The sequence below is a fragment of the Triticum aestivum genome, chromosome 7D (genome assembly GCF_018294505.1).
Source record: "Triticum aestivum cultivar Chinese Spring chromosome 7D, IWGSC CS RefSeq v2.1, whole genome shotgun sequence".
NCBI classification, from domain to species: domain Eukaryota; kingdom Viridiplantae; phylum Streptophyta; class Magnoliopsida; order Poales; family Poaceae; genus Triticum; species Triticum aestivum.
In genome coordinates this window covers 72,448,138-72,459,572 of record NC_057814.1, presented here as the reverse complement: position 1 = coordinate 72,459,572, position 11,435 = coordinate 72,448,138, and the positions used below count along the sequence as shown (strand labels likewise).

At 42.3% G+C, this 11,435-nt stretch overlaps 1 protein-coding gene across 3 annotated transcripts; it reads right to left on the bottom strand.

Annotated features, from left to right (window-relative positions):
- Positions 1-2,215: 2,215 nt before the first annotated feature.
- LOC123168255 (ABC transporter C family member 10) lies at positions 2,216-11,210 on the bottom strand. Of its 3 annotated transcripts, XM_044586129.1 has the most exons (14): positions 10,869-11,190; positions 10,628-10,719; positions 10,469-10,532; positions 8,324-10,368; positions 7,762-8,082; positions 7,599-7,685; positions 6,903-7,502; positions 6,650-6,814; positions 6,229-6,523; positions 4,851-5,065; positions 4,443-4,748; positions 3,970-4,033; positions 3,494-3,733; positions 2,216-3,379 (listed from the first exon to the last, which is right to left on the bottom strand). In XM_044586129.1, exons 3-14 carry the CDS (start codon positions 10,482-10,484, stop codon positions 3,270-3,272), a joined length of 4,464 nt encoding a protein of 1,487 aa, XP_044442064.1. In that variant the 5' UTR covers positions 10,485-10,532; positions 10,628-10,719; positions 10,869-11,190; the 3' UTR covers positions 2,216-3,269. The 3 variants fall into 3 exon arrangements, 2 of the variants coding, with proteins under 2 accessions (XP_044442064.1, XP_044442063.1); XM_044586128.1 differs by lacking the exon at positions 10,628-10,719; XR_006484271.1 differs by lacking the exons at positions 2,216-3,379; positions 3,494-3,733; positions 3,970-4,033; positions 4,443-4,748 and adding an exon at positions 5,326-5,941 and having other exon boundaries at positions 10,628-11,210.
- Between the last annotated feature and the right edge of the window lie 225 nt (positions 11,211-11,435).

The window sequence follows — 11,435 nt, the reverse complement described above, 5'->3', positions numbered from 1 at the left end:
CATCCGGGACTCTGAACAACCTTCGGTACATCAAAACACATAAACTCATAATATAACCGTCATCGAACTTTAAGCGTGCGGACCCTACGGGTTCGAGAACTATGTAGACATGACCGAGACACGTCTCTGGTCAATAACCAATAGCGGAACCTTGATGCTCAGTTGGCTCCCACATATTCTACGAAGATCTTTATCGATCAAACCGCATAACAACATACGTTGTTCCCTTTGTCATCGGTATGTTACTTGCCCGAGATTCGATCGTCGGTATCTCAATACCTAGTTCAATCTCGTTACCGGCAAGTCTCTTTACTCGTTCCGTAATGCATCATCCCGCAACTAACTCATTAGTTACAATGCTTGCAAGGCTTATAGTGATGTGCATTACCGAGTGGGCCCAGAGATACCTCTCCGACAATCGGAGTGACAAATCCTAATCTCGAAATACGCCAACCCAACAAGTACCTTTGGAGACACCTGTAGAGCACCTTTATAATCACCCATTTACGTTGTAACGTTTGGTAGCACACAAAGTGTTCCTCCGGTAAACGGGAGTTGCATAATCTCATAGTCATAGGAACATGTATAAGTCATGAAGAAAGCAATAGCAGAATACTAAACGATCAAGTGCTAAGCTAACGGAATGGGTCAAGTCAATCACATCATTCTCCTAATGATGTGATCCCGTTAATCAAATGACAACTCATGTCAATGGCTAGGAAACATAACCATGTTTGATCAACGAGTTAGCCAAGTAGAGGCATACTAGTGACACTCTGTTTGTCTATGTATTCACACAAGTATTATGTTTCCGGTTAATACAATTCTAGCATGAATAATAAACATTTATCATGATATAAGGAAATAAATAATAACTTTATTATTGCCTCTAGGGCACTTTTCCTTCAACTTGATTAATGTTTGCCAAGGAAGCTCAATGTAACATAATCAAGAGATCTTCCCTATCTAAAGTGACAATGACACCGAGTTTAAGAATTGTACTATGGATGAGTTCTTGGGTGATGAGCGGATCAAACACCAATATATCGCCACATATGTCCCTCAACAAAATGGTGTGGCGGAGAGAAAGAATCAGATACCTATAAAATGACAAGGACCATGCTTGAGTCTATATCTCCATACAAACTTTGGGCCTAAGCCATCAATACAAAACGTGATACTTCAAACCTACTCTACCTCCGCAAGCTAAAAAGCAAGAGCCTTTATAAACTCCTAATCGGGAAAAGCCTAACGTCAAATACTTAAGATCACATAGTCAAGCACCTCATATTTCTTATCGATGTAAATACCCCCTTATATATATTTCTCTTATTAATAAAAATTTACTGTTGAGATCTCCCCTACAGTTTCCTTTGAAAAACTTAGTTTAACTGTAAATAAATATAAGATGTTTTAGATCACTTTAGGGGGTACTTGTTGAGCTTTGGTTCTCACTCCTTTGGCCATGGTCATCTCGATTGGTTAATGTTCGCTTCTACTGCTATTTGTCATAGCTTGTTATTTAAAACTTTGCTTGTGCCTGATGGCTGCATGGTCGTGTCCAAGGTATTACACATCTGATACATTTGCCAGTAGAATATCAACCTACAAATATTTATATCTCAAGGCATTGCATGTTACTCTATGTTATCTTCTTTCTGGTGCTACGAGTAATATTGTGACAACCCAGAGTAATGACATATTTAAATATGATTGTTATTTCTTTTTGCAGCATCATGATATCATTTGTACATCAAAATGGTATCATATCCTCATGTCATCGTGCTTTAACTTCAAATGAGGTTGAATTAAACCCTCAATATCAGTTAAATGCAAACCCTAACTAAAATGCAATTCAATAAAATGAATAGATTTGTAAACTATTTGAAATTGAGGATGTCACACGGTGAACTCTCTTCAAAACCTATATTTGGCCTTCCAATATTATTAGGAAGCTACAATAATTATTCCATTAATTTTGGAATGACCCTCATTTCATTAAATCAAACCAAAACCTAATTTATTTTACCATTTAATTTAACAGGGAATAACTTGACCATCTTCCCTTTTGGTGAATTACATATAGCCTTCACTTGAAACTTTCCTCATAGCCATAAATTAAACAGCAGCACACTGGGAACGTATTGGATCCCCATCTATACTACCGCCCCCAGTTCCTATCTCAAACAGATCATGTTTTTTTTAGATTATCAGGGAGGCGCTCCATGGTTCCATTGGATTAATGAAAACACAACATGTAGCGTTCCAAGGTTTAGAGAAAGCTAAAAGAAAGTAAAAGAAAATACAGTGTACAAGCAAACCTTACATCGCAATATAAATTGGCAGTTCTTAACCACAAAAGCAATTCCATTTAACCATACAAATCAGTATGGTCAGCAGGATTGCAGATCTGAAGTCCCTCCCATTTATTGGAGCAAGGAAATCTTCAGGAATTTACTCCGTTTAGCTTCAGCAACTCCAAAGTGCAGCGACGGTTAGATCGCTAAAGAAATTTCAAGACAATAACTGAAGGACCTAATTGCTTCCGGATGAAAGCTCTTGTGTTGTTAATGTACAGCACCAATGGTTCTCTTTCAAACATCTCGGCTCAGATTGCTGAAGCAGTAGTTGTCTCTGCAGATAATGTACTAGAGGAAGAGCTACTAAACAACATGTCAGTGACTGCAATTGATCGGCTGATTTCCCACCTCGGCGAATCCAGCAGGCCATGAAGTGAGGTAGTGTTTCAGTAAGGAAGCGCGGTTAGATTTGACAGAGGAGCTGCGCTGCTTGCCAGCTCTGGTTTCTTTCGAATGCCTGCTGAAATGTTTTTGTACATCGCAATATAAATAGGCAGCTGTTAACAAGAAAAGGAAGCTGAATTTCATTGGAGAAGTACATCAAATCATATACAACCAAAACCAATCGCATGAAACCTCGTCCGTAGTCGATGCATTCAGCATAAACGACGCGCAAGTGAATACATGCACTAGCTAATCAGGAAAAGATTCTACCATAACATTGTAAGTAGACACATATGCTCAAGTTTGATGAGCTACTATGACCATGCTAATGATACTATGAGCCTTACAATTCCGAACGGTTGGCAGGGTCACAGATTTAGTCCTTCCCGTTTACTGGGGCAAGGAAATCTTCAGGAATCTACTCTGTTTACCTTCATCAATTCCAAAGGGCAGCGATGGCCCACCATGATACTGCATAGAATTTGTTGTAGCAAGAGATAGCCCAATACTTCGAGATAATCTCTTCTAGATATTTGTGTTCGAAGTGTATGACCAATACTCCTTGACCAGCTCGCGGAAGAGAGACCCTTCAGTTTCCATGAGCTTTGCAGGTTTGTCAAACTCCACTACTTTCCCTGGAAGTATTCATATATAGCTCATCAGTATGGGACATATCCACTATCAATTTGGCATCCTCACCAAAAAACAAACATTACATTGCTTATAATTTGCCGGCAAGAGAAACATACCGTCGCTCATTGCAAGTACCATATCGCAGTCCATAACTGTTGGTATACGGTGGGCAACTGTAATAACAGTGCAATATTTGAATTCTGTCCGGATCGTCTTCTGAAGGAGAACATCTGTTGCATTGTCTATAGACGCTGTGGCTTCATCAAGAACTAAGATACGACACCTTCTCAGAAGTGCGCGTCCCAGGCAGAAGAGCTGCCTTTGGCCCATGCTCCAGTTTGACCCACTTTCCACAACTATTATGACAGGATCTTGATCAGTACTATGGATGCGATAATACCAAACATCATGCAACCACAAGGATATAGCTAATACGCATATGACTACTAACAATTTGACATATTTATTGGCACATGTATTTTCACACCTATTTTGAATTCTTGAAATGATTAGAGCTTTTCTGTTTACACACTATTAGTTTCAAAAGATGAACTCCAGAAACCAAAGTATAGATGAAAGTGAAGTTTCCTACCATGTGAATCCAGTCCCTGTTCCTTCTCCTGGACAGCTTCAAGAAGTTGACATTTGGCAAGAACCTGCAAGCACAATAATAAATGGAGTAACCACTTCAGTTGGTGGGAGACTGGGAGGTCATCACCCACATCTGAGTTCTCCTCAAGTCAAATTCGGGTGCCAATTTCTTCCATAAGTGAAAAGTTGTCTAGTTCCTCCTAGGGAATCTAGTTCTTATGAGAAATGCAACTTGTCATTTGAGATTCCTCTAATTAAATTTATTCACCCCATTTTGTTAATGTGCTGAACTTTCTGAAATCGTTAGGTATATGTCAAAGTAATCAAGCTGAATTGCCATAGTACTAAAAGAGGATGACCTCATGATTAAACATTGCATCAGGTTCTTTCGGTGTCATACCTTGTCATCACAATCCTATTTTATCATTGCGTAAGATGAGGAAAAACAACATAGTTAGCTGTGTAGAATCTTACCTCCCATATTTTTTCATCTGAGAATTGCCCAAGAGGATCTAGATTGTATCTTATTGTACCCTGAAAAAGTGTTGGATCTTGTGGAATGATACCCAAACGCGACCGCAGATCATGTAAGCCTATCATACTGATATCCACAGAGTCTATAAATATTTTCCCTTCATCAGGTTCAACAAGGCGAAACAATGCACCAATTAACGTTGTCTTGCCACTTCCTGTTCGACCAACTATACCAATCTTATCTCCACCTTCAAAATTGCAAGTGATTCCATGTAGTACAAGGGGAGCATCTATCCTATACCTGATCTGTTAAAATGAAAATCCATCACATACATTGTCACAAGTGTTAATAGGTAGGATTTTATTTTACCTTGTAAGGTTTATGTGTAAGTATTTACATTTGATTACCTTCAAATGCCTAATCTCCACATTGCCATTTTGGGGCCAATCTGGTAATGGTCGATTGTCTTCAATGACTTCTGCTGCTTGACTTGGTATGTCCATGTATTGGCTCACCCGTTCCACCGAGATTATTTGATTCCCAAGGTTGCACTGGCTTTGAGTAAAGGAAACAAATGATGTATTTAGCGAAAGACCATAGGACAATGCCATTCCCACAAAACCTGTGCAAGTATGAAAGCAAGGAACTAATTAGTGCTACTATTTGTAATGGCACAAACTGAATGATATCAAATACTTTATTTAGTTAACTCCGGTGCATAAGCATTAGGACTAGAATTGCATCTTCATAAAAATACAAACTTATCCATAAAATCATCAGAACAGGTGGTGGCTTGAGAAATGTACGGAGTTTTATGTTCATAATGTTCTGCCCAGCCGAGGGTGGTAAATATAATTTTCTTGCAATAATAAACATTACTACCTCAGAGTGTAACATTCGAGAAGGCATTCAATCAAACTTTCACACTTTAGGCATCTTTCCTTTCCTCCTCCCCAAGAAGCTACTCCCAGGCGACTAGGGTTTCTCCTTCTCCTGTCGCCATGGCCGATGGTCCGTGTTGCCTCCGATGGCCTTTGGGCCGTGGAGGTGCATTGAATCCCGACCCCCCGCCAGCGGGAGGGATCCCCCTCTCGTTCTTGTTTGGTTCAGCGTCTTGGTTGGGGCTGTGCGGCGGCGGCGATGTCCCTAGTAGGAATAATATCTCCCATGTTTGATCCCCATCTTGATGTTGCGTCTACCGTCGTCGGAGGGCATGTGGATCTATTTGGATCCAATCTTTGCATGTCTCTTGTCGTGTGTCTATAGGTTTGATCTTTCCGATCCTTGCTTCTCTTTATCTGTGACGTTTGTTGTTCTGGTGCGCTGGTCCTGTGGAGCCTTAACACCACAGCTTCCCGACTGCTACTACAACAACGTTTTCCCAGCTCCGGCAAGGAAGGGCGATGACAGCGGCGCACCTTCGGCTCGTTCCAGTGCTTGTAGTCGTCGCTAGGTGATCCACGGACATGGTTGTAATTTTTGTTACTTCTGATGTTCTCTGTACTACCATGACAGATGATGAATAGATTGAAAGATTCTTCCGCAAAAATAACTTTTTAAACTTTACTATTGTATAAAAAAAAAGGTATTTGGACTAGTAAGGTCATAATACTATCATTGGATTTTTTGTCAATATTAATTGCATAGTATGTAATGGTCAAATTAGTTTCTTGGAGACCCATGTCATGTCTAAAACGTTATCTATTCCAGAATGGAGGGAGTATCAAGTATGTTCTCGTAGCAAAAGCTTATTTGAAGCAACGTGGTGCTCATATAATTGCTTACCAGGGCTAAAAGTTTCTTGAGGAAGAAGAGCCATGACAAAGGCAGAAGAAGAAAGAACTACGGCGCTCATTATTTCTATACGTTGAATCAACCATTCAGTTGCTGCAAAATTACAGAAATATGGGCTGGCATTCTTGTCAACAAGATCCAAATTTTTAGCAAAGAAACGATCTTCTCCCTCAAAGGCCCTTATCGTTATAGCCCCTGCAATCGATTCACCTAAGTGACTCGCTAGGGCGGACTTTGTAGTACCATTGATCCGCATTAATTCCTTGGCCGATGCTAGATAGTACCTCTGCATGACCAAACACAACAGGCTTCACTTATTAAAACTTTGAGTGCAAAACTGTGAAGTGTGAATGAATTCAAATAATCAAAGAAATGAGGATTAACCATAAAGTAACAAAGGCATACCAATTACCTGCAACCTAATTGCCAAAACTATCATTGGCACGGATACAAACAGAACTTGCCATGTAACAACAGCCAATACCCCTAGATTGCTACATGCATTTAAGCTGGTGCCAAGGCTAACCACTAATGCAAATGGAATATCAAGGTCAACGATACTCAAATCTGAAGAGACCTGCATTAGAAGGAAAAGGGAACAAGTTAATCCCTCATGAGAAAATCTCTGTAACTTGTTGTATCACCATTCGTTTAAGAACTCTTACCCGGCTAAGAACCCTTCCTAGAGGTGTAGAATCAAAAAAGGACATTGGTGCACGGAACAATGAATTGAGTAGCTGGGAAAATAAGGATCTTGATGACTGGATCCCAAGAGCAACGACTGTTAAAGATCTTGATAGCAAGAAGATCATTGTGCAAGCTCCGATAATAATGTACACAGAAATTAACTTCAGTGTGCTAACATGAGGATTTTGGACATTAGCAGCCATCCATGAATTCTGTAGTATCTGCCCAGCTACGAAAATTATGTGAGAAATCATACACAAGAAGAAATACAGGAAGCCTTTCTTCTGGCGCAGGTAAAGCATATAAGACTTGAAAACTGCATCCCCTGTTTCTCTTTCCTCTTTCTTGATTAGTTGATATGCCGGTGATAGCTTCACAGACTCTGTATATCTACTTCCATGAATACCATCTGTCTCCTTTATTGATACTTCCTTAGATCTTTGATGGGGTATGTTGTTCTTACGATGCGAAACACCCATAGTATCTTTATGGGCATTTACAAGGTCTTTAAATTCTTCACAATCTGCCAATAGATCTTGATAAGGTGCAGACCGAATAACCTGTCCATCTGACATTAACTGCCAAGAATCATTTAGATGACATCAACAAATAAATAAAGCTAATTACAGATAAATATCATCATATGGTGACTTTTTTGAAGTGGAGAGAGATACCAAAATGGAGTCAAATACAGGTAGAAAATCCACTTGGTGAGTCACCAGAAGAACGGTCTTGTCTGATAGGGCACTCATGACATATTCCTGTAGAAAAGAGTTTTGTAAAACCGTTCAGAAACAAATAGTAATATAATCTGCATCTGATAAATATGATCCTTACATTGAAGAGACTTGTGGCTGTATGGGCATCAACAGCACTGAAAGGGTCATCAAGAAGATAGATGTCTGCATTTTGGTATAGTGCACGAGCAAGCTGGACGCGCTGCTTCTGACCACCACTAAGATTTACTCCTCTCTCTCCAATTTGAGTACAATCTCCATATGGCAACAATTCAAGGTCCTTGACCAATGAGCACCTCGCAAGTGTGTTGTGGTATCTTTGCTTGTCCATCGACGATCCAAAGAGAATATTGTCTTGCACAGTTCCTGTTTGGATCCATGCATTCTGAGAAATATATGCTATTTTCCCACAGACTTGGATCTGAAATGTTTATCCGAAGATAAATAATTGTATATTAAGTTGTTAGGAAAAAAATGAATTGATGAACATACTTCATGTTGGCAAATATTGTCAACCATATATAATTCTCACGACAACTTTGCAAACGGAACTTGACACTGTTGTCAACAGGCTATGTTTATCTTAAACATGTATAAATGTCTAAATTCTGAGTATGGCAGCTATTTCATTAGAAGATGAAGTTAGTAAGAAAAAAACATACCGTGCCTTCAGTTTTGGGGACCTCTCCGAGTACAGCCGCCAAAAGTGTCGACTTTCCTGATCCAACCTCTCCACAAATTGCAACCTTTTCTCCAGCTTTGACTGCGAGATTTATATTCTTTAGAGTTTGTTTTGATGTATTCTCATCCCACGAGAAGCTACACGAATTCATCGCTATAGGGTAATCAATGCCACCATAATATTTCTTCCTAACTTGCCCGTTTAGCTCAGGTGCATCAAGGAACTTTGATATCCGAGTGAAAGCAACCTTAGCTTGTATCACAACAGCAATAACATCCGGTATCGTCCTAACTGGGTCTTGCACGAGACGTAGAGTTGCCACAAAGGTGAATACATTGCTAGCATCAAGAGGGATTTTCAAAAGATAGCATGTTACAAAGGTTGCCACAGAAACCAAAGCAGGAGAAGCCCAGAACAAGAAACTGTTGTATGCCCTCCAAAGCTGGAATGCTGACAACCACTTGTACTCAACTTCCCTCAACCCCTCGATGACCTTCTTGAAGTGGGCTTCCCATGCATAAAGTTTCAAGACCTTCATATGAACTAGTGACTCAGACATGGCCTTCAATCTCACATCTTGTGCTTCCATAAGTTTACTCTGAAATTTGTGTTGGAATCTGGCCAGTGGAGCATTGCAGAGTACAGTGAGAATGATGACAACCAATGATGAAATCATTGCAGCACCAACCGCATTGTATAGAATTGCCAGAGCAATGCAAAGCTGAACAATTGTTGTCCATGTTTGATGGAACCAATATGGGAATTCCCCAATCCGATAGGCATCGACGGTCACATAGTTCATAATTTGTCCAGAAGAGTGCTTCATTTTTGCGGAGTTTGATAGCTTCTGTTGTTTCTTATAAATAGCTGCTGACAGGAGTGACCTCACCTGCAGTCCTAATCTCCGAGTGCGGAAATACCACTGTCTCTCCGACAATGATTCACAGCATTTGCAGACGAACAATAATGCAGCCAGCGCATAGCTTTCGTATTTAAAGGTCCCTTTCCCAAGTGATACATTGATGAATGCCTTGAGAATTACTGGGCCAGTGGATAAGGTGAGAACCTTGAGCAAAGCAAAGAAACCCGAGACCACGACGGCACGCTTGTGACAAGAAACAATAGTCCAGAAGAATGATGGTGTGGCGTGCGCCGGCGACTGCTTCCTGCAATTCAGCTTCTCCATGAGCATCGAGTACTGGTTTTGCGCTCGATCTGTGGCGCCTAAAAGAAGCATGTCTTTGTCCTCAAGGGGATTCTCATAGCCCTTCTTCATCAGAGGATTCAACCACCAAAACGACATCTCACTGAAAAAACCAGCAGTAGCAAAGGGAGTGACCTGATGAGCCTCAGAATCAGCTGCCTCACCGTCTGTGTCCGTGTTGAGGGGCTTGTATAAACCATTGCCACTTTCTCCATAGCCCTCTTCGTCATGGCTGTGCCGAATGCCATAAATGAGGAGGACCACTGCACCTGGAAAGTACAGAACATCCAAACAGCCCTTGACGGTGATCATCTTCTCTGCAACAATAACAACAACTGAAGAGCAACAAACGAATGCTGCATAGACGGTCAGCAAGACCGGCCAAGACCTGACGAATCCTGCGCCAAGAAAGCGAGGCCTGATGCTGAAAGCCAAGCTGGTAAGGATCAGATTCAGACCCTGAGATGACGTCACAAGCCACCAATGTGGAAGGTGAACAACAGAGGCATCCTGACTGAAGTCACTCCCCAGCATCCAGAGTCCTAGCCCAAGATAAACCAAACCCAAGCAGCCGGTGAACACCACGGCAGAGAGGTGCAGCGGTGAGCCGAGCGTGACGAGCTGCCGCGCAGACGCTCTGCTGTGCGGAATTTTCACAAGCACCTGGAGTGCGAGCGCGAGCACGAGCAGCGCGGCGATGCCGGTGGCCACCAGATGGTTGGTGCAGGTGGAGGAGTCGAACATTTGCTTCAAAGCGCATGAGGTGGCGTCTTGGCCGGAGCATATCGGGCTCCCACACAAGCTCGTCACCCAGGAAGAACCTGAAATGTGGTTACAGAGTGTTGGAGTCAGATGGCGTTCCCAGATTTCAGTTGGCTGCAGAAAGCGATGCAGCGTGAAGAAGCCGATGAGAGAGTTTACTTGTGAGGGAACCCATCCCCGTCTGGTGGTGGTTGGAGGTGGACCAGTAGCTCCCGTTTCTGCCCTGCGCCAGCCATGAACACGAAACAGGTTAGACAGAAGAAGAGACACTCTGTTTCATGGAGGAGCAGAAAAAGAACAGATATACGGTAGTCGTACTGGAGCAACATCGTGGAGTCCAAATGGGATGAAATCATTCTAGGACTACTAGGGGAAGGGAGGGACACACAGGAATCTCATCTCAGTGCTCGCTGGGAACAAAAAAGGAGTCACACACAAAATCCAAAGGGGAAGCTACTAATCGTCAGTGATCGTCGACCGGCAGAGAAAACTAGTCGTATTTTCCTGGAGGAAACAAGCAATGGTGCAAAGTGTTACCCCTCTAGCAGAAAGTGTTCACCTCTCTAGCAGACTGCCGCTCGGAAGTGAGCTTGACGAAGGAAGAAACGGACCGACGGGCCGTCCAAGAGGTAGGCTGCGCAGAGCTCGGCGCTCAAAGAATCTGTTTAAGCAGGCGGTAGTACAAATTGTTGGGGGCATCTCTTGGGTCGGAAAGAGCAGCTGACGCGTTGTTGTCGCTGCTACTATACCCGGGCTGGCCTTACCTGGTCGACCTCAACCGGAAAGTCTTTACGCACCTGCGCCTTAAGGGCCAGTGCCCCGAAGTCAGTCATGGCTGTTAAATTAATTCAAGGAATCTGGCACCAGACATCGCCGCCCCGAGAAGCTAACAGGAATCTACGCCGAAGTGAAGCGCCGTCATCCTCCCCGATAGGCACGTACCCCTCCCAAGTTTACAAGCCGGGAACGAGGCACCCATCCCAGATTACCCTTGGAGCAGAGGGGAGACGAATGCACGGTATCATAAACGGAGATCAAGGGACTAGTCTTCCCCTTGGTCGCAATTGCGTGAGGGGAAACAAAAAAATTGGTTTGTCCTAATAATATTTTTGGTCACACATGCATG